This window comes from Populus trichocarpa, chromosome 8 (assembly GCF_000002775.5).
Source record: "Populus trichocarpa isolate Nisqually-1 chromosome 8, P.trichocarpa_v4.1, whole genome shotgun sequence".
NCBI classification, from domain to species: Eukaryota; Viridiplantae; Streptophyta; class Magnoliopsida; order Malpighiales; family Salicaceae; genus Populus; species Populus trichocarpa.
Window position 1 is genome coordinate 3,193,492 of NC_037292.2, and position 21,942 is coordinate 3,215,433.

The window sequence follows — 21,942 nt, forward strand, 5'->3', positions numbered from 1 at the left end:
TTCATTTTAGAAATGTATTAAAATAATATATTTTTTATTTTTTAAAATTATTTTTGATATTATCATATCAAAATGATCTGACATATAAATATTTAATTAAAAATAAATAAAAAAAAATATATATTTTAAAATATTTTTAAAATATAAAAACAAACAAGCGTTTATAAAATGATGATAAAGAAAGTTCAAGCAAGGTTATGATTTAATGGGCTTATGTATTAAACCTTGGAGAGAGTGGGGGAGGAGGGGTAAAGAATTTTTTTAGGATGAAAAATATTGATTTTTATGCTATTTTTTAAAATTTAAAATTATCTTACTGTCAGTTGTTCTCTCATTTCAATTTTAAACCATTTAGTTTTTTTTATAATTTTATTTATTTGAAAATAATTTTATTTATATTGGGATCTACCATAATCTGTAATTTTTTTCAACTTTTATAAAGCACCTTTGAGGTTTCTCTCTGGAATATCTTCTCACATGCTTAACACCACACTCTCAGATCTTATTCTTTTAATATTTCACTTTCAAAATCTTCTCCTTGTATTGGATATTAAGAAAAACTCCGAGAGGAGAACAAGGGTATTTCGGTAAGAGAGAACAAAATGCCCATCATTGACACATCAGTTTCCTTTTATTTGCGATCCCATGTGAGCATCCCTCGAAGAGTGTGTCATGTCAAGCCATAAATTAGCGAGTAATATAGCCGACTTCCTTTCCGCCTCGTCCATCGATGATATGTTTTTATTAGCTTGAATTTACGGGTAATATTTGTTTTTTTTAATATTTGTTTATTTAAAAAATTATTTTTGATATAATATATTAAAACAATTTAAAAAAAATAATTTAAAAATAATGAAACACAAGTTATATCGCAACTTCAAATAATGAGTTCTTTTTTTCATATTTTTTTTATGCTTCATTCAAACCTCAATCTCCATCATATTTCCAAAGACAATTTAAAAGTGTATTTGATATTCTTATAAAGTAAGCTTTTCAAAAGTAATTTTAAAACACAATTTCAAACCGCCTCATTTGTTTACGAATGTACACCTATTTCAGTGACCTGGAGGCTTAGCTAAATATGTAATTATCCACAACTGTGTGGTTTAGTTCATTGGTTTGTCGAATAAAAAAAAAAACTTTTATAATCATGCTTCATGATTTGTGAATGTGATTTTCAGAGAAAGAGAGCCTTTTGGTTTGGTTTTAGCAGGTGGGGTGTTTTTTCTTTTTGGGCTTTGTTAATGGCAGATAGAGTTGGTATACTGGTTAAAGCATTTGCTGAAGAGAAGCAGGGAGTTTGATGTGCTGTTGGCCTTGGCTTTTGTTCAGTGCAGATTGGGACTGCTCAGTAGCTCTTGATAAGCTTTTGCTTATCTTGGGTTTCTTTTGTTGGCTTAGTACCACAGGTGATTCTCGAGTTATTTATGGTAACTTCTCTGTTGGTTCTTGGCTCTTTAGTAGTTATTGATTGGATGTTTTAAGCAGTTTTCATGTGTTTTCGAGACAGAAGATGAAATCTTTGAGTAGCGTAGGACTTGGTTTGAGTATAGTTTTTGGTTGCCTTTTATTGGCCCTTGTTGCTGAGCTTTACTACTTGTTATGGTGGAAGAAAAGGTTTGCTAACAAAGAGATTGGAGATGATTACAGCAGCCCAGCGAGAGAGCTCTTCTTTATGTTCTGTTTAAGAAAGCCATCTTCTTTAAGGCACAATCAAGAACTATGTTCATCAGTGAGAATAACAGATGCACTTGTCCAACACGAGCAAGAATCCCAGCTCAATATTAATACAAGCAAAGATATATTGCTCCGGCCCTGGAGTGATGATAATGTGGAGACAGAGCTCATGAGGCTGCATAGTCTCTCAGGTCCACCAAGATTTCTCTTTACAATTGTTGAAGAAACAAAGGAGGACTTAGAGTCTGAAGATGGCAGGTCTAGAGGTGATCCTAAGAGTGCGAAAGGATCAAGAAGTAGAAGCTTAAGTGATTTGCTTCGTACTGTGGAGACTCCATATCTAACCCCTCTTTCTTCTCCACCATTTTTCACACCTCCTCTTACTCCTAGCTATAATCAGATTGGATTCAATCATCTCTTTGAATCGTCAAAAGATGCAGAGTTCAATAAGATAAGATCATCACCACCTCCAAAATTCAAGTTCTTACAGGATGCGGATGAGAAACTACATAGAAGGAAATTGATGCAAGAAGCAGGGGAGAAGGTCCAAAGGCATGATGTTTTTGCTCAGGATCATACCAAAATACCTGCTAGTTCAAATTCACACAAAGATGAGGATGATGGGCCTTTTATCACCATCATTATTGACAGGAACAAAGAAAGAGAGCTTAATGAACAAAATCATCAACTACCAGACTACCAGTCAAGCACTTCCCAGGTACTTCCTCTTGCTACTTCACCTTCAACATCAAAATCAGCAGCCAAGAAAAGTTCCTTCTTTCATTAGATCTCCGTGATCAAGTAAAACGAGATAGTTTTTTTTTTTCCCCATGTATTTCTATTAACCAACTTTAGTCTTCTTTTTAGGAGTTCTTTTTCTTTAATCTTTTTATGGGATGGTGTTAGAAGGTTAACCTTGCCAAACCCTTTTGCAATGTCTGAAAAATCTTCGGGTGGGTGGGGGAGTTGGACACACTCTCTGCAGTATAATGTTAAAAGTTGGACAAGTGCAAGTGGGGGTCTTGAGGGAGTGATCTGTTGTCTTCACTCTTCATGAATCTCTGAGCTGTCTGATATCTGTAATCATTCTGGTGAGTGGTGGTACTACTGATGTTTTTGTCCAAAAGGCACTGTAAGAATTCTTTCAAGACCATTCACTTCTTTATTTATTTTTCTTCCATGTTTTGTTTCCTTTCTCTCCGTGCTCATGGCAAATACATAAACTGACATTAGTGCCATGTCCTGATATTGGATTCCTTTGTTGCGAGGCTATTTGTATGTACCCCACCAGCCTTTCTTACAAATTAATCTAGACCGTCGGATTAACATCTGAGAATCAAAACAAATGAGAGTTTTGGTTGGCCAGGGAGTCTAATATAGATGCCTAGATAAGGGTGACCAGCCAAAAAAACGACAAAATTAGAGAAAAGAGGTGCTTGTGATTGGTGAGACGCTTCCTGGGCTTTTTCGTAACAACATAGAGGCCATTTACCCGTGAATATGTCTCATGGGATTAGGCCGAAAGGTCGCCACCTTGGTTTGGAGAATCAATTCGGGCATTGCCTTTATCCATTAAATGCTACAAGAGACACGTGGCTCAATCATGAGGTTTCGGAGGCAGCTACTTTCCATGCATATAGATTTAATCGGGCCATGCTGCTATTGCAGTCCGAGTGGAACTAGGAGTCGTGACTCCTTGGTAAGGGGAGGAGATGCGCTCAAATACAAGCTCATTGGCAAACGTACTAATAGACTGCACCCAGGCGAATGAACCAAGCATTGTTTAGCATGAATGGTGCGAGCTTAACCCGTGTAATCAGTGAGTAGTGAGCTAGCTAGTACCCCAACCTGGCCCCACACCCCACAGGATAAGAGCCCCTTATAGGAAACTAAATAAGATCAGCATCACAGCACTAACTAGTTTTCATTCTGATCTAATCTAAACAAATATATGATGATCAGAATAACATATGAAATCTAACCAGCATTCCACATCCTCAAAAGCTAAAAATCAGTTAAACCGCTGCATCAACGACTCGACTGTTATTGGCATCGACAGACAGTGTGCTGCCAGTTGAATCCACTAATTTCAGTTTTTTCTTGGTGAAAATTTTCTTTTCAAGTACGGCGAAACTCTGATATCGTCATTCCATGAAGCTATCCCGGGAGAAACCAACATCACCTAAGATTTCAGTAAAGTAGCACCTTGCTGAGACAATGTGCACTCGGAGTGTCCATCATTCTACAGAATTCTTCTCAACATGTAATTCTTTATTGATGAATGATTTTTTTCGTTCACTAAACTCGACTTCACAAGCATCTGTTTGGCGCCAAGACCAACCAGAGGAAAGTAGTAATAAAAAAACAGTCCTTGCCATTTTAAGTTACGAGCAGTGTCACATGCAACCGGCCTCTAAGAAAGACAAACATGGTGACGGGACAAATTTCTGACACGCCAAGAGACTGCTCTTAGTCTAGCAAGTCACAACAATTCTAGTCTATGATTAAGCTTACACATTTGATAAAAAAAAGTAAAAAATACATGAATCCGATGAGATGCCTCAAATGGATAGACTAGAATAAATGAGAACATCTATCGTCAATCTGATATGGATGAACAAATTCCGAAAACATTGCGAACAATAAGAAAAACATGATAATGACGTCAAATTCCTAGCGCAGCAAAACCAGTTATTCCAAGCTCAACAGAGAGTGCATTAAGGCCAGGCTCTTCCAAAAGACTGAGTGCAGTGTATCCATAGTAGGAATGGTATAGATCTGGCAGCTCATTTGGGAATTTACTGAAACCACCATACTGGTCCAGGAACAATTTAAGCAAAAGAACATTAGAATCCAAAAATAATATCATCACCTAGTAGATATGTATCAAGGGAGAACTAAGAAATTATTCCCATGGCACTTGACAATTCACATATATGACCATGATTGGTCGCTGGTTTGACATCTTATGCATCACACTGTGCCTTTTACCTCTACATTTTCTTTGATTTTTTGACAGAACTACAAATTTAGGTTTCCCCTGGGAGTTTTCAGTAACAAATATATCCTCCATTCTGGCCAGCTTTCATCACCAGTCAAGCAGTTTCCATTTTTCAGTGTATCAGGGAAGACCTAAAATTAAACACATGCGGAGGATACATAATAACAGCCCATACGAGAAAACTAAATTAACAATATCATACATGAAATACATGCAATTTGACCAATTGGAAGGACAAGCACCAGTACCTCAGATTGACAAGTGAGCAAAAATCCCCGCAAAGCTGTTCCATCAATCAACTTGGATCCACCTAAGATCCTCAGAACTGCCCCAACCCTGTGCAAAGCATGTTTCCCATGTCAAAACACGGAAGAAAAGCCTGTTGTGACGTAGAACTTCAGGAAGGTGTTCTTACACTTACCAAAATGCATAACATGTGTCGCTAGGCTTGTTAGCTCTCCCTTGGAATCCACCGTCAGCTGCTTGTCTCTGAAGAGGAGGAAAGAGTGTCAAAATTACAGCCATGGATGATGGAAGACCTTAAAGTATCAAAAGTTAAACAGAAAATTGAAATATCTGAGGGAGCAAATGGAAGTTATGATTTCACAAGCATTTGGTCATTTACAAGTTCTCTAGTCCTTAATAACCACAGTGTCAGTCTATTGTTTACATGTTTAAATTCTAAAAGCTACAAGTTCAAGGTCTAGTTTTGATGCTTTGAAATGATTCCAGAGATCAGATGAAGAAAGTAAACCTGTAAGCACCATTCCAACAACAATGGAATGTCAATGATGGAAGAAGCTGCACTTTTTGACAGGACATCATCTTCAATAAATCCCATCAAACAAAGAGAAGCAACTGCACAGTAAGTTCCTCCACCTGCCCACTAAGATGAAAATTATTGGTGGATAGCATTGAAAGAAGCAAGCTCACAAGGTCGTATAAACAGAAGCTCGTTTATAAAGATTTCTCAGTAAAAATTTATAGATGATTACAATAACACAATAAGATCACCGCCAAATGCAATAAAATTTAAAAGCAGATGTTGGACCAAAAAAAAATAGAGGTGCAAAGCAAAGAGAAGAAAAACACTATCAGTTAAAACTAGAATTTGTGTATATGTTGCAGAAACTAACAGTATCAATGAAATGCAAATCAATTATCCCTTTAGATTTACATTTTTTAAGAGGATCTACCAACCATATAAGAACGTTCTGCAACTCACCATGAGATTCTGAACCAGGAATCATCCCAAAGCCACCGTCATATGACTGAAAAGAGCAGCAATACTTGTAAGTAAACATGAAATACATATATCACAGGGATTATCAAAAGAGTGCAAAATGAATTGCAGAGGGATGGATAACGGAAAAGAAGTTCACTAAGAACAAATATACCTGGCATTTGAAGATGTACTCCTTGGTTTTTTCCCTATCCATGCCACTCCAATCCTCCAACATAAAACAGATGGCCGCTGATACATCAATTAGCTATAGGAATATTATATCACTTTAAGCAGCCTCATGAACAGCCCAAAGTTTTTTTTCCCTTACCAGCACAATATATGAATCGAAGATCTGTCTCTGCTCCAATATGGATAGGCAGAAAGCTGCAAAATAACAAAAGTTTGAAAAAAAATAGAAGGGTTATAAGACATCATTTCAGCTCAATGCCAAATTACATTACTTTTTTTTTCTGGGTGATCTCCAGAAAGTAAAGTTACATATGTAAAGAAGGGGGTGAAAAATTAAACAGAAGAGTGGAACTAAGCCGAAAGGTTAATCAAGTTCTTGACTGAGGTGGATCAAAAACATAATTCTCGAACAGAGATTCACATAATATAGGCACTATCCACCAGGATCAGAGAGAGCAAACTTAAAAAGCAATAGTATTGCAGAAAATATAGCAAGTGCAGAATATTCAAGTAAAAAACCCTATCACATACCTCCCATCAGGTTGCTGGAGGTTTCTTATTGACATGGATATTAATTTGGAGTCGATATTTGACAAATTGTAGCCAACAGTCTTCAGTATGGACAGGGCACAATACGTGCTTGCCAAATGGCTGTGATTCTGAATTAAAATCTACAGGCAAATCAAACATCATAAGTTATATCCAGGACAAAAGTATATGGACACTAATGCCATAAGTTTTCTTGCAGAAACATAATAAACAGTTCAGTGCAAGGATTAGTGAAAAAAAAAAAAGCCTATAGGACAGTTTAACTCTGTATATCCACACCCCATCATTGTCCGAAGAAAATTGAGAAGATCTAGAGCCACAAAACCCATAGAACTGTCCTGCAACAATCCAACAGCTCATTATAATCGTTAACTAGCCATTTTAAAAATTAAGCATTATGGTTATTCGTGATCATAGTAATCGAATTCAACAAGATTTATTAGCAATCAAGTTCGTACCACTGTTCAATTCAGCTTTATCTCCGGGATTAGATTGCAAAGATAAAACCCAAGCAGCAACCGCATCTTTGTCAACCTATAACATAAAAATACACAACCGATTTCTTAAATCACTGTAAAACATCAAACAATCCATTAATTTTATCCAAATTTTAAATCAAAATGACAGAGAGTAAAAAAAATCAAACTTGCAACGAAATCCAACCCGAAAGCAACCCAAATTATCTTCCAAATTGTAAATGTATTATATGTTTTAAGAGCAATTAGGCTAAATAATAAGAGCTTACGCGATCAAGGGAACCGAGGATGTCGAGACCGGAGATAACGAAGTAAGCGAGAGTGAGATGGTTGATCTCCTGTGATTGGTAATGGCAAGGTAACATATGGTACATCATCTCCAAGAAGGCCACGTGGCGTTCCTTGTCGAATGTTAGCGAGGATGATGGCGGCGATTCTTCATCTGAGGACGATGATGGGTCCCAATCTGGTGTTGGTGGTGGTGCTGCTGTGTATGTAGTCATGGAGTTGATGGTCTTTCACGGAGATTGAGGAAGTCTGTGAATCTGGTTATGGTTTTTCAGTTTATTAATCCTGAGAAACACCTTCTATTAGCACCAAAGTACCAGCTATCTTTTAGATTAGGGTGTTTGGCTAGTTGTGGTTACTGTTTTTTACTTTTTTTAAAAAAAAGTTTATTTTTTAACATTATATTAAAATAATTAAAAAAAATAAAAAAAATTAATATAAAATATAAAATATTCCTCTTAAACAGTGCTTTCATAGAGTGCTGCTGCTGCAGTCTCGACTCATATTTCTTTTGTTTTTTTTTTCCTTCCAACGATTTGCTTGGGCTTATATGGGCTTTATATTAAGTCCAACGGAGCCGAGACTATGATACAGGGTGCATTGGAAGTTTTTTCAGTAAAAAAGTCTTTTCCGTAGTTTTTATAGTTTTTTTTTTAAAAAAAAGAACTATAACAATTACAAATAAGCCTTTAATCTATCACTAACAAATTTTTTTGTTATGATAATAGTTACTTTTTAATATATTTTTTACTTAAAAATACATTAAAATAATACTTTTTAAAAAATTTACTATTTAATTAATAAAATTATATCTGCAATTTATATTACCTTTTGAGAACTTTCAAATCTATATTCAAAATACTCCAGTAACTGGACCTAGCATGCAATAGGAGCTACTAGCTAGAAATGGCCGGCTCTCTAAGATCTTAAGAGGGCTGCAAGATCTTAGTGTCCCAGTCTGGTTGGCGAGCGGGGCACTGATAACAAATCAGAGTCTATTTTGTGTACTGTTTTGATTTTGCGGAATATCATGTTGAGTGTGGAAAGAGAAAGATGAAAAACAAAAGGCATATACTGTGATGACCATGTACCTTTTCTCTTGTTACAGTCATAGTTGGCCGCAGAAAGCATTAAAGAAGTCATGCTATCTGAACGAGACTCTTTGGTAGTTTTTTTTAAAATAATTTTTTATTAATAATATTTTTTTTATTTTTTAAAAATTATTTTTGATATCAGCACATCAAAACGATCCAAAATATACAAAACATATTAAATTTTAATAAAAAAAAATTGAATTTTTTGGAAACGCGGTTTGCACCGCGTTCCCAAACGGTGTCAAAAGCAGATTATCTTGTTTGTTTTTATATTTAAAAAATTTTATATTTTTTTAATATTTTAAAATCATTTTAATATATTTTTAAATAAAATATAATTTAAAAAATAACTGAAACTACACTTTCTCGAAACCTAATACAGGTTCTGTTGTATTAAGTTCCTCTAATATAATTACCACATAATGTTCTGCATTATGCAACTTTTTGTAGTTAATTGGATGACATCAGCAGAGCTCAACCTTTTCTTTTCTGATATAGAAAAAATCATCAAAGCTGGAAAGACCATTGTATGGTGTCACAATGGAGAATCTGCTGTTGCCACTTGTTATATACCAAAGTATAATCTGTCATCTTTCTGAAATGAAAAATAATTATAAAAATAATGTGTAGCATGATATCTTGTGCAATCATGATTAGGATTAGTGTCTCCTGTATGTGAAAAGATTACTAAACAAGCAACGTGAATTGTGAGCTTCTTTTCCGGTTCTTGCATGTTTCTGGAATGAACTAAAACTAAAACTAAGGTGATATGCTATAAATTAAAAAAAAAAAGTAATATTATATTGTATTATATAAATCTAAAATATATATTTTTTCAATTAGGATTAGATGATTAGAAAATAAAAAATATATCTAAAATGTCATAACATTATAGTCATATAAAGTTATATTTTTTATCCTTAAAATAAAATAAGATAATTTAAAAGAATAAATAACCAAATAGATTAAAAAACAAAATTAAATGTCAGTTTAAAAAATAAACAAATAAGTCAACATAAATCAGTTAAAAAGAAAAGAGAAAAATCCTCAGGAAAAGAACCTCAAGCAAGCGCTAGCCTTGCGCTTGACGCTAATAAAGACGCAGGGGTCTCGCCTGGCCTGTAGCGTCGCAGGCTCGCAGCGCCTCTTGACAACACTGCTTGCTGCTAGGTACAATATCTATCTAGTCAGACAAGGTGACAGTTGACACTGCATGGAGTTGTCTAGCCATTAACAAGAAAAGAAAGTTTAAATTAATCTCGTAAACTTGGGTTAAAGAGTCGCATCAATTTAACACTTCTGGTCTTGCATCAAAATTTTTAGAGCGATCTTTAACTTTAGCAGCATAAATAAAGGAAAGCCTTGCTGAGTAAAATGTTCATTTCTACATGGTGGTGGCTGCTAACTTGTAGAAAATGCCGTTTTGTTCTTCATAAATGTGCGTACGCTCATAAAATAAAAAATTATGTCAATTTGCATTTAGATCTCGAAACCTGTGTGTAAGCCATAGCCTATTTGATCACGATGCATTTATGCGCTCTGTCGATCGCAAGGGGTTTGATGTGCTGGCCAAAATGTTCCTAGTCCACCATTGAAGGATAGCATCAGAGAACACCTACCTATGGAAAGAATTCTGATTCCCATTCAAGGAGGAAGCACAAGATGTTGAAACCTTTTGCCATCAACTTGTGAAAATGGAAAAGGAGGCTGTGAAGGCGGTGTCAGGCTACAGTGGCTTAACATGAATGATTTTGATGCTGTTGGAAGCTAGGGAGGGACTCATCCAAGAAGCATATGATGTCGAAGCTTGAAAGTTATTTTTCCGTGCCAACGTTGCTACAATCAAAGAAAATTATTTTGCCAAGTTAAATTGATTGAGAATTCTCACTTCTCATTTAGATAGTCAAAGCTAAATTTGCCGAAAAACTGGCCATCCGCGGGAAAAACATTTGTTTGTGGTTAGTCCGTTATCAGGAGCTCTTAATTCGACTGCAACCGTGACACAAACCAGATGAACTCGGACGGTACTAAACGCTTTACTTGGCTTTTATGCATACCATGACCGTAGATGCAAGAAGATGATCCAGCTAAATATATCAAGACCGAATGAGTGTTGGAAATGTGTGAGAAAATCCTCCACAGCTTAACTGAAGAAAAATAAAATACCAATATCCATAACGACAACGAAAACAATTATCCTAAATATAGAACTTTAGTCATCGTTATAATAAAAGAGAAAAACATTACTTAACAAGTAACGCAAACTTAATCAACTTCTTCAATCTTGGGACCTGCAGCACTGCCACTAGCTGGAGGAGCATCATCATCCATGCCACCACCCATGTCACCACCAGCACCTTGATACATCTTGGCGATAATGGGATTGCAGATGCTCTCGAGCTCTTTCATCTTGTCCTCAAACTCATCAGCCTCGGCGAGCTGGTTGCTGTCCAGCCATTGAATGGCCTGATCGATTGCATCCTCAATCTTTTTCTTGTCATCTGCAGCCAGCTTAGAGCTGATCTTGTCATCCTTGATTGTGTTCCTCATGTTGTAGGAATAGTTTTCCAAAGCATTCTTTGCCTCAACCTTCTTCTTGTGCTCCTCGTCTTCTGACTTGTACTTCTCAGCCTCTTGAACCATCTTCTCGATGTCTTCCTTGGACAGCCTACCCTTGTCATTGGTAATTGTGATCTTGTTCTTCTGACCAGTGGTCTTGTCCTCAGCCGACACATTCAAGATACCGTTTGCATCAATATCAAAGCAGACAGTGATCTGAGGAACACCCCTGGGTGCAGGAGGAATGCCAGAGAGCTCGAATTTACCAAGCAAGTTGTTGTCCCTGGTTCTAGTTCTCTCACCCTCGTAAACTTGAATTAGCACACCAGGTTGGTTGTCAGAGTAGGTGGAGAAAACCTGCTCCTTCTTGGTGGGAATGGTGGTGTTTCTTGGGATCAAAACAGTCATGACTCCCCCAGCAGTTTCCAATCCAAGAGACAATGGGGTAACATCAAGAAGAAGCAGATCCTGCACCTTTTCATTCCCTTCACCACTCAAGATAGCAGCCTGAACAGAAGCACCATAAGCAACAGCCTCGTCAGGGTTGATGCTCTTGCAGAGCTCTTTCCCATTGAAGAAGTCTTGCAAAAGCTGCTGCACCTTGGGAATCCTAGTGGAACCACCAACAAGGACAGCATCATGGACAGTGCTCTTGTCCATCTTCGCATCCCTCAAACACTTCTCAACAGGCTCCATACATTTCCTGAAGAGATCCATGTTCATCTCCTCAAATCTTGCACGGGTGATGGTTGAGTAAAAGTCAATACCCTCGTAGAGAGAATCAATCTCAATGGTAGTCTGAGCAGTAGATGAGAGAGTCCTCTTTGCCCTCTCACAAGCAGTTCTCAACCTCCTAAGAGCTCTAGGATTTCCGCTGATATCCTTCTTATTCTTCCTCTTGAACTCTTGGACAAAGTGGTTCACCATTCTGTTATCAAAATCCTCACCTCCAAGATGGGTATCTCCAGCCGTGGCTTTAACCTCAAAGATACCCTCCTCTATGGTAAGAAGAGAGACATCAAAAGTACCACCACCCAAATCAAAAATCAACACATTCTTCTCACCCACACTGGTCGCCTTCTTATCAAGACCGTAAGCAATGGCAGCAGCGGTGGGCTCATTGATAATACGCATCACATTCAGACCAGCAATAACACCAGCATCCTTAGTAGCCTGCCTTTGAGAGTCATTGAAGTAAGCAGGGACTGTGACCACAGCATTCTTGATAGTGGTGCCAAGGTAAGCTTCAGCGATCTCACGCATCTTAATGAGAACCATTGAAGAAATCTCCTCAGCAGCAAACTGCTTCTCCTCGCCCTTATAGGTAACCACAATCATTGGCTTTTCAGCAGGACCTGGAATGACCTTGAATGGCCACAGCTTAATATCACTCTGTACCGAAGCATCGGAATATCTCCTACCAATCAATCTCTTTGCGTCTACAGTACATGAACAAATAACGATTAGCAGCAAGAATCATTCAATTAACACTAATAATTAAAACTACAAATTTGCTTCCGAAACAAAAATTTAATCTATGAACAAGTACAAGTCAGTAGCTTATATTTAAATTATATATAAAAAAAACACTGGATCTAAAATCACTGTTCCATCCATCTACCAAAACTAAAGGTCTGGGCAGAATTAAGATTCGAGTTTACTAAGCTGTAATCACAGTGAGTGTCCGCATTTATCAGAAAATCATAACTAGATCTAGAAATTACAGCTTTCTTAGCTAGGATCGAACCACTATCAGAAATCTCTTGAAAAGAATACTAACCAAAAACGGTGTTGATTGGGTTCATGGCGACCTGGTTCTTAGCAGCATCGCCGATCAAACGCTCGGTGTCAGTGAAAGCAACATAAGACGGTGTCGTTCTGTTGCCTTGATCGTTGGCTATGATTTCCACTCTATCATGTTGCCACACACCGACGCATGAGTAGGTGGTGCCTAGATCGATACCGATTGCCGGTCCTTCTCCTTTTCCGGCCATTATAAGACGATTTAAGAATAATGCGGCTGGAAATAAAAGAAAGATTTAGTTAGGGTTATGATATCTCGTCACGGGAGAACTTGTGGTTCTAGGGAGAGCGGTGCATGTATATAGGTTTTTGAATTTAGGTTCTAGAATGTTCTGTCAAGAAAGGGTGGATCTGGACCGTTGATTTTGAGTTAGTTGACGGTATAGATGGGCTGAAACTGGAAAGTAAAATTTCTTGGCGAGATTTCAAATTGTTGGAGACGCTGTGGTTTCCTTAATGGGCTGGGTTTTTTGCCAGGTCGAGCCGACGTCCGAGTGTGAAATGGATTATAGTAAAACGACATGTCACGGGCACGAATCTTCTTATTAACTATTGCAATTGTGTTTTAGAATCCTCTAAAAACTTAGAAATCGTTTAGGAACGAGTTGCAAATCATGTTATTAAAAAATTTAAATTTTTTAATTAAAATTTAATATGTTTTAGATCGTTTTGATGTGCTGATGTTAAAAATAATTTTTAAAAAATAAAAAAACATCATTGATATGCATTTCAGCACGAAAAGTTATTTGAAAAGCAACCACAACCACACTGTCAAACATACTCTTAATCTCGAGCTTTGCTTTGAAGGTATGCATTTTCATGCGACCTCAAAAACTTTAATCGTACTAGATTGTATTTTACTTGATTTTATTTGATAAAAAATAATTTTGATCATGAACTTGTGTTTTAGAAGACTTTCAAGTGTTTTTATTTATTTTCAATCTTTTACTCTTTCTTTATGATTTTGATGGCTGACAATTTATAATCATGAAAAATACAATTTTTTTTAAATATATTTCATTTAAAGAGTATTCAAGTAATACCATGATAAATTTATTTTTCATTATAAACACACATTTTATTCATTAAAAATACACTTTGAAAATTATAAACAAAATTACAATTATAAACATGGGTACCTAATAGATGTGAACTCTCTCTGTGAACTCTCTCTGTGTGTTATTCATGGACATGAATCCTTTTACAAGTGATTATTTTTTATTCGGTTTGGTTTTTACAAATAAAAATAACCAAAACTAAAATTTAAAAAGAAAAAAAACAACCGAAACCAGTTCTAACTGACCGGTTTAGATTCAATTCGGTTTTTTATGTCAAAAAACCAAAAAAACCTATATTGGTTTTTTTTTTTTTGCCTTTTGGACTGAAGAAGAGTGGTTAGATGGACTGCTTTATTATCCTTTCTCTACGCAACCCAGGGCTTTCACCCACCCGAACGGAGTCAAACCTTCACTGCCTTTCCTTGGCTCACTTCACTTGCTTGACATGTCTTCATGACAAACCCACCTCTTTGAATTCTAGTCGTGACCAGCCATGACAAGGCTGAGTGGATTAGAATAGGGTGGCTTGCTCTAACCAAAACTCCACTTTTTGCTCCATTCATGGAACGTATGAATTTCCTGGAATGTAGATAGACCAAAAGAGCTTGCTGCTGCTAAGGCTTTTGGTTGTTGTTGGGAAGCCTGGGATGCTAGATCTAGAGTGGAAATTGAAGAATGAAGATTGGAAGATGGGGGCGTCTGATTGTTTGTGTGATTGTGTCTCAAAAGGCAAGGGGAGGGTGCAGTCGTCCGGGTGTGCAACTTTAGGGCTACTGTTTTGCAAAAACTTTTTTTTTTTTTCTGTTTATAGTACCTTTTTTTATCTGAACCCAACCAGTTTGGTTTGGTGGGGTTTAATCGATTTCAGCATTACAAAACCAAACCAAACCGGAAGTGTTTTTAATATTCTAATGGGTTTGACTGATTTTTTTTCTTGTCTCAGTTTTTTCAATTATTTTTTTTATTTTATCGGTTTCTTTCTCATCCCTACCCTCATATTAACAATTAGAATTGGATTTTAGAGTTTTCCAAGCTTAATTTCAGCTTTGCTTTAAAGGTATGTATTTTCATAAGAGGTGGGTAAACGTTAACCATACTATATCATATTTTAGTTGATTTTATTTGATAAAAAAATGATCTTGATCATAAACTTATGTTTTGGAAGACATTCGAGTGTTTTTATTTGATTTTCAATCTTTTTTTTTCCTATGATTTTGATGACTTCTCTAATAATTTATAGCTATGTAAAGTACAATTTACTTTAAATGTATTTCATTTGAAGAGTATTAATGGAAAACAAAATACTATGAAAAATAGTTGAAATACCTTGGTCAAGAAGGTAATAGAATAAAACTATAAAGCTAGTTGAATTAAATTTCTAATTTATCACGGGTTTAAATCCATTATAGCAGATTAAAAATTATCTTTTAAACTAGATTTGTAAAACAACGATATCTTATGTATTTTTCTCTTTAATGGCTATTAGGGATAAGAAAAAAATTAAAAAACTGATTAAACCGATAAAACAGAAAAAAAACACTAACCGAAAAAACCGAACCGTGAAAAAAAACTGATTGAAATTTTGAAAAAACCGACTGGTTGGTTTGGTTTGGTTTCGGTTTTATAAGCTTAAAACTGAAAAAACCGAATCGAACCCAAACCGAAAAACCGGAAAAACCGAACCAAATCAAAAAACCGAGTCAAATCGGTTTGAATCGGTTTTGTCTAAAAAAACCAAACCGGTTTAGATAGTAGGATTTGCTTGAATAACACTCGGCTTTCAAAACGAGAAAGACATATTTCCCCAACTATCACGCAATCCTTATTCGGATCCTAAAATAAAAACATTCAAATTAGACCCTCCGTCCATCAAACACTACTTAATTAACTCCCACCATAAAAAAAAAAAAATCACAAAATGATGCCCCTCGCAGACAAAAACAAGTCCTCGTTTTTTTAAAGGCAAAACCTCCAAGAAGAGGGTGGATTTTAAACGTGCAAACTCTGTATCCAGTAGACAGGGACCCCAATTGATTTTTTTTTTTTTTGCTGTGCTGTAGATCTGACTGGGAAATGAATAATTGCAAGCGACAATATTAATTTTGATTTTTGGCTCGAGTCACAGAATGCAATGACAAATGGACCCGTTACCGATGTTCTTCAGAGGAGCACATTGCACATGACACGTCGTTAAAGTTTCTTCTTTTAAATGATTTCTATTTATTGCCGTCAACCAAAACAACCGAAAGGGTAATGTTGAGAAATGATAGATAGTTAAGGATGAAATTGCTTAGTTTGCAAGACTTTAAACGCTTCTTGTTCTAATTAATCGGAATCCCTTTTTAATGTGAACCTAATGCTGGTTCCAATGCTTGAACAAGCTATTCTCAAGAAAAATAAAAAATAAAAAATAAAAAATAAAATAAAAAACCTGCTAAAGATCAAGCTGAAGCTGATGCTTATCCTAGACGGTTTAAGATACATACATGTTTGTTTTTGTATTTAAAAATATTTTTTATTTATTTCAAATTAATATTTTTTTAGTATTTTCATATCATTTTGATTTATTAACATCAAAAATAATATTTTTTTAAAATATATTATTTTAATATATTTCTAAGCTAAATATATTTTAAAAAAAAACCACTTCCAAACATTTTAAATATGAAGAATATGAAAGAGGAGGACCTTCAAGAGAAAAAAGAAAAAGAAAAAGAAATAATCAACTCCTTAGGCTTTATGGCACAGTGTGGACTGGAATCCACCAACCACATTATGGAAGTGGGGCTTTTTAATGCATGTCTTTTTTAATGATCCAAATTTAGAAACCCAAATCAGGGTTTGAAGTATTGTCAGTCGCTGTCCTGGTGTAGTTACTCGGGCTTAGATGATTGCAAACTCTTTTGCTAGGCTTCGCGGAACAGACCTCCCGATTTGTTATTGGGAATCAAAAGGTAGGTAGTATGGTTGTCTGTTGCCTTGCAAAGAGGCCAGATGACCCCAATACTTTTCTGACTGATAGTTATAGTTAGCATCTTGGGTCGGTCATGCAAACGAGTATAAGTGAATGAAAATGGGCTTGCTTACGGTGACGAGTCCGGGGAATAAAGCCCCAACCATTCAAACCTTCCACTTGTATAGAAAGCTGGGCCGATTCAAACTTTGATAAGCATGGTCCAGTCCAGATCGACAGAGAAAAAAAACGGGCCGCGCAAACACATTTGCTAGCTATTGAAATCCGCGCAGGTATGTGATCATGCATTGTTATTTTCTCACACTGCCTTTGGGCAGTCGCCGTGAGGTTGGCTTAATGTGATAAGCAGATGACGATAGAGCGCGTGTAAGACAACTCGCCAGTAAAGTAGAGCTTCTTCAAATTCAACGCCCAATGAAGTAATTTTAAGAAAAAAGCAAGACAAGATAAATCGCCACAAAGTAAAATCCCCAGAATTTCAATTGGCTATTGCTGTTTTCAATAGAGCAACAAAAAATCAAAAGATGTAAAAAACTACTGGAAATGCCCTTCAAAAGAGGACGACAAAATCATAAACCTAAAAGATAATAATAGCTATGGAGAGTTTAAAGATAAATATCCCAGAAAACGAACAGGGACCCGCATAAGTCATCAGCCAACTTAATCAACCTCCTCAATCTTAGGACCTGCACCGCCGCTGCCAGCTGGAGGAGCATCTTCTTCCATGCCACCACCCATATCAGCTCCAGCACCTTGATACATCTTAGCAATGATAGGATTGCAGATGCTCTCAAGTTCCTTCATCTTGTCCTCAAACTCATCTGCTTCTGCAAGCTGGTTGGTGTCTAGCCACTGGATAGCCTGGTCAATCGCATCCTCAATTTTCTTCTTGTCATCTGCACCCAGCTTGGAGCTGATCTTCTCATCCTTGACAGTGTTCCTCATGTTGTAGGCATAGTTCTCCAAAGAGTTCTTGGACTCGACCTTCTTCTTGTGCTCCTCATCTTCTGACTTGTACTTCTCGGCCTCCTGGACCATCTTCTCAATGTCTTCCTTGGACAGCCTACCCTTGTCATTGGTAATTGTGATCTTATTCTTCTGTCCTGTGGTCTTGTCCTCAGCCGACACGTTCAAGATACCGTTTGCATCAATATCAAAGCAGACAGTGATCTGAGGAACACCCCTGGGTGCAGGAGGAATGCCTGAGAGCTCAAATTTGCCAAGCAAGTTGTTGTCCCTCGTTCTTGTCCTCTCACCCTCATAAACTTGGATGAGCACACCAGGTTGATTGTCAGAGTAAGTAGAGAAAACTTGCTCCTTCTTGGTGGGAATGGTGGTGTTCCTTGGGATCAAGACAGTCATGACACCTCCAGCAGTTTCCAGTCCAAGCGACAAAGGAGTAACATCAAGAAGCAGCAGATCCTGCACCTTCTCATTTCCTTCGCCACTCAAGATAGCAGCCTGAACAGCAGCACCATAAGCAACAGCCTCGTCAGGGTTGATGCTCTTGCAGAGCTCTTTCCCATTGAAGAAGTCTTGCAAAAGCTGCTGCACCTTGGGAATCCTAGTGGAACCACCAACAAGGACAGCATCATGGACAGTGCTCTTGTCCATCTTCGCATCCCTCAAACACTTCTCAACAGGCTCCATACATTTCCTGAAGAGATCCATGTTCATCTCCTCAAATCTTGCACGAGTGATGGTTGAGTAAAAGTCAATGCCCTCGTAGAGAGAATCAATCTCAATGGTGGTCTGAGCAGTAGATGAGAGAGTCCTCTTTGCCCTCTCACAAGCAGTTCTCAACCTCCTAAGAGATCTAGGATTTCCGCTGATATCCTTCTTGTTCTTCCTCTTGAACTCTTGGACAAAGTGGTTCACCATTCTGTTATCAAAATCCTCACCTCCAAGATGGGTATCTCCAGCCGTGGCTTTAACCTCAAAGATACCCTCCTCTATGGTAAGAAGAGAGACATCAAAAGTACCACCACCCAAATCAAAAATCAACACATTCTTCTCACCCACACTGGTCGCCTTCTTATCAAGACCGTAAGCAATGGCAGCAGCGGTGGGCTCATTGATAATACGCATCACATTCAGACCAGCAATAACACCAGCATCCTTGGTAGCCTGCCTTTGAGAGTCATTGAAGTAAGCAGGGACTGTGACCACAGCATTCTTGATAGTGGTGCCAAGGTAAGCTTCAGCGATCTCACGCATCTTAATAAGAACCATGGAAGAAATTTCTTCAGCGGAAAACTGTTTCTCTTCACCTTTATAGTTTACTGAAATCATGGGCTTGTCGCCAGCACCAGGAGTAACCTTGAAGGGCCAGTGCTTAATATCACCCTGTACTGAAGCATCACTAAATCTCCTACCAATCAAACGTTTAGCATCTGCAAAATTTAAACAAACAGAAATTAATAATCACACCTATTTTATAAAACAAAAGAAACACAATTAAAAAAAAACTGAATAAATTTAACAAAAAATTGAAATCATGAAATCAAATAACGTGACAGATCTGCAACAGATTTAAGTCAAGCAACTACCATCTTAAATCTTTTGATAAGCTATGAAAATTATATAATAAATTAACTCCATGCTTGAGATTCAGAAACACGAGAACCAAATTATGATCAGATTTGATCAAATCAGAAACTGATTTTTTTTTATTCCCGGACAAGTAGAAAGCTTATTTAATAGAAAAACTGAAACAAAAAGAATATCCTGATTTACACATAAGATAAAATACTTGCATAATGTGTGTATAAAGAGTATCTAAATTTTGTTCCAATAAAAGAAAGCCACCTCGTATCAAGAAAGGCATTACCAACCAGATTTCTAAATCTAAAATCCAAAATTACATCCTAAAACAAAATCATTGATCAGAATTTAAACCCACAAGCAAAAACAAATCTTTGAATCCAGATCTCAGGGAGCAAAATATTAAAACACTCTGAATCCAGCTCATATGATAAAAGAAAAAAACAATACGTTGAATCCAGATCTTAAGAAAAATAAAAAATAAAAGTCGATAGAGAGAGAGTACTAACCAAAAACGGTGTTGATTGGGTTCATGGCGACCTGGTTCTTAGCAGCATCGCCTATCAAACGCTCGGTGTCAGTGAAGGCAACATAAGACGGCGTCGTTCTGTTGCCTTGATCGTTGGCTATGATTTCCACTCTGTCATGTTGCCACACACCGACACATGAGTAGGTGGTGCCTAGATCAATACCGATAGCCGGTCCTTCTCCTTTTCCGGCCATTATGATTAGATCTAATGGTAAAGCGGCTAAGAAATTAGAATGAAAAGATTAGGGCTTGTGTAACAAGAGATATTTAAAGTACTTAGCTACGAGGGTTAATGGGAGTATTTATAGTGGTTTGTTTTTCTTGAGTTTGGTTCTAGAATGTTCGATAGAAGAGGTGTGTATATCTGGGCCGTTGGTTCTACAGTTCATTGACGGTGTGGATTTGTTGATATTTCTCGCGTGGGAACGTGTGTGGTCTTTTTTTGACTAATAAGCCGACGATTCTGCTTAATAGCAAACGGCTTGTCGTGTAGGAAATGCTATAAGGAAAACAACCGTCCATCCATTCATTGTTAACCTGGATTTGATTTACACATTAAACAACATGTCATCCATTCTATTGAACCTCAGTAGTAGCAGTAAGAAATCATGAACTTTTTCCTTGAATCAAATTATCCCTTGAGCTAAACATTCCAACCTCAAACACTAACCCACTCGAATTCAATCAATTCTGACCACTAAATGGTCTCATAAAACATTAAAAAAATTTATATATAAAAATAATTATATAATCGTAAGTGTTTAGTAAGTGTTTGAGGTTTGTTTTGAGATGATTTCTGTATTTAAATTATTTTTAAGAATATGTTTGTTTTAAAAAAAATATTAAATTGAAGTAGTGTTTTAATGTTTCTTTTGATGATTTTAACGTGTTAATAATATTAAAAATATTAAAATATTTTCATACAAAAAATATTTTTAAAAACATATTATACCATAATATCAACACACGAAAATACATGATACATAACACAGTTAAACAAGATAAAATTGATAAAACCCTAGCATGCCTAAAAGTGCCGCATTGTAAAATTAAATTATTTTAATGATGAAAATTTGGTATTTTTTAAATTAAAAAGGTAATTTGGTTTATGAATAAATTATTGCGAGTACTATTGGAATTAACTTTTTTTTTATTATTAATATGGATGTCCAGGCCAGCTTGCGCGCAACTCGACTGATTCTACGGGCCCTGGAGTTAACGACCATGTAAACTTTCAGTGGCTATCATATTAGCAATCACATGGCTCGAACTTAAAATTATAGGGGGAATAAATTTTTTAATCTCAAACTCTTACCACTAGATCACCACTAAATACTTAGAATAACTTTTTTGAACTCAAGGTGATGTGTCCTTATCCCAACTAAATGGGTATTACTTGAAGACATACATATCAACAACATATGCTAGAGTTCCTCTCTTCTAAAACATCTTGTGTTAGAGTCTCTCTTTTGTAATAATAATAATAATAAAAAAAAAACAGCTTATTCCAATTTTTGCCAGCAAGTATCCCCCCCCCCCCCCCCCCAGATGCCAGATGTAAACAATGCTGTGGCTCTAGCTTGAAGAAGAAAAGTTACTGTAACTTTAATCCAAGATAGCAATCCAGGCCATTTATTTTTCCATTTCATTATGGATATGAACGTTATGTGATTTCTTTCGCCGGCATATTTTTCTGCAAAGCTAATAGCTGGCAATAATCAAAGGAAAGCTTGGCATAGAGGCCTGATATTTCCTTGTCTCGTATGGTCTAGAATCCGAGTCAAGGCTATTGCCTACATCATGCTTTTATTTCCTTGAAAACCTCTGCCATCTACCACACTCAAAGTATCTTGAAGATAACGGATTACGTGTGCAAATTTTGTAGATATAGATGTAGATTCCACATTCTTCGAACTACTTGTAAAAGCTAAAATAATCTAAGATATTTTTTAAAATATTTTTTATTTAAAAATATA

The 21,942-nt window shown here is 36.5% G+C and overlaps 3 protein-coding genes across 9 annotated transcripts; 1 reads left to right on the forward strand and 2 right to left on the reverse strand.

The window, feature by feature from the left end:
* Nucleotides 1-1,007: 1,007 nt before the first annotated feature.
* LOC7457936 (uncharacterized) lies at nt 1,008-2,846 on the forward strand. The gene has a single exon (XM_002311127.4). It carries the CDS (start codon nt 1,514-1,516, stop codon nt 2,462-2,464), a length of 951 nt encoding a protein of 316 aa, XP_002311163.2. The 5' UTR covers nt 1,008-1,513; the 3' UTR covers nt 2,465-2,846.
* Nucleotides 2,847-4,031: 1,185 nt separating this feature from the next.
* Nucleotides 4,032-7,761, reverse strand: LOC7457937 (geranylgeranyl transferase type-1 subunit beta). Of its 3 annotated transcripts, XM_024607446.2 has the most exons (12): nt 7,387-7,761; nt 7,100-7,175; nt 6,906-6,979; nt 6,624-6,763; nt 6,232-6,287; nt 6,076-6,152; nt 5,904-5,949; nt 5,433-5,557; nt 5,100-5,167; nt 4,927-5,014; nt 4,669-4,809; nt 4,251-4,492 (listed from the first exon to the last, which is right to left on the reverse strand). In XM_024607446.2, the coding sequence occupies exons 1-11, from the start codon at nt 7,618-7,620 to the stop codon at nt 4,699-4,701; spliced, it is 1,095 nt and encodes a 364-aa protein (XP_024463214.1). In that variant the 5' UTR covers nt 7,621-7,761; the 3' UTR covers nt 4,251-4,492; nt 4,669-4,698. The 3 variants fall into 3 exon arrangements, with proteins under 3 accessions (XP_024463213.1, XP_002312088.2, XP_024463214.1); XM_024607445.2 differs by lacking the exon at nt 4,669-4,809 and having other exon boundaries at nt 4,032-4,492; nt 7,387-7,758; XM_002312052.4 differs by lacking the exon at nt 4,669-4,809 and having other exon boundaries at nt 4,177-4,492; nt 6,921-6,979; nt 7,387-7,757.
* A 2,849-nt stretch (nt 7,762-10,610) lies between these two features.
* LOC7469823 (heat shock cognate 70 kDa protein 2) lies at nt 10,611-20,259 on the reverse strand. 5 transcript variants are annotated; one of them, XM_052454843.1, is made up of 3 exons: nt 20,111-20,259; nt 12,839-13,002; nt 10,611-12,497 (listed from the first exon to the last, which is right to left on the reverse strand). In XM_052454843.1, the coding sequence occupies exons 1-3, from the start codon at nt 20,158-20,160 to the stop codon at nt 10,765-10,767; spliced, it is 1,947 nt and encodes a 648-aa protein (XP_052310803.1). In that variant the 5' UTR covers nt 20,161-20,259; the 3' UTR covers nt 10,611-10,764. The 5 variants fall into 5 exon arrangements, with proteins under 5 accessions (XP_052310803.1, XP_052310802.1, XP_052310801.1 ...); XM_052454842.1 differs by lacking the exon at nt 12,839-13,002 and adding an exon at nt 19,087-19,286 and having other exon boundaries at nt 10,611-12,297; nt 19,947-20,258; XM_052454841.1 differs by lacking the exon at nt 12,839-13,002 and adding an exon at nt 18,205-19,286 and having other exon boundaries at nt 10,611-11,415; nt 19,947-20,256.
* Nucleotides 20,260-21,942: the final 1,683 nt, after the last annotated feature.

Excerpts from the sequence above, each read along its gene's own strand:
- LOC7457937 (XM_024607445.2), bottom strand. The coding sequence starts at position 7,620 with ATGACTACATACACAGCAGCACCACCACCAACACCAGATTGGGACCCA. Across the intron at positions 6,764-6,905 it reads ATGGGGTGTGGATATACAGA|ATTTTAATTCAGAATCACAG; the intron begins GTTAAACTGTCC and ends ATTTGCCTGTAG. Across the intron at positions 6,288-6,623 it reads CTCCAGCAACCTGATGGGAG|CTTTCTGCCTATCCATATTG; the intron begins GTATGTGATAGG and ends GTTATTTTGCAG.
- LOC7469823 (XM_052454843.1), bottom strand. The coding sequence starts at position 20,160 with ATGGCCGGAAAAGGAGAAGGACCGGCTATCGGTATTGATCTAGGCACC. Across the intron at positions 13,003-20,110 it reads GGTATTGATCTAGGCACCAC|CTACTCATGCGTCGGTGTGT; the intron begins CTACTCATGTGT and ends TCTAGGCACCAC. Across the intron at positions 12,498-12,838 it reads CCCAATCAACACCGTTTTTG|ACGCAAAGAGATTGATTGGT; the intron begins GTTAGTATTCTT and ends CATGTACTGTAG.
- LOC7457936 (XM_002311127.4), top strand. The coding sequence starts at position 1,514 with ATGAAATCTTTGAGTAGCGTAGGACTTGGTTTGAGTATAGTTTTTGGT.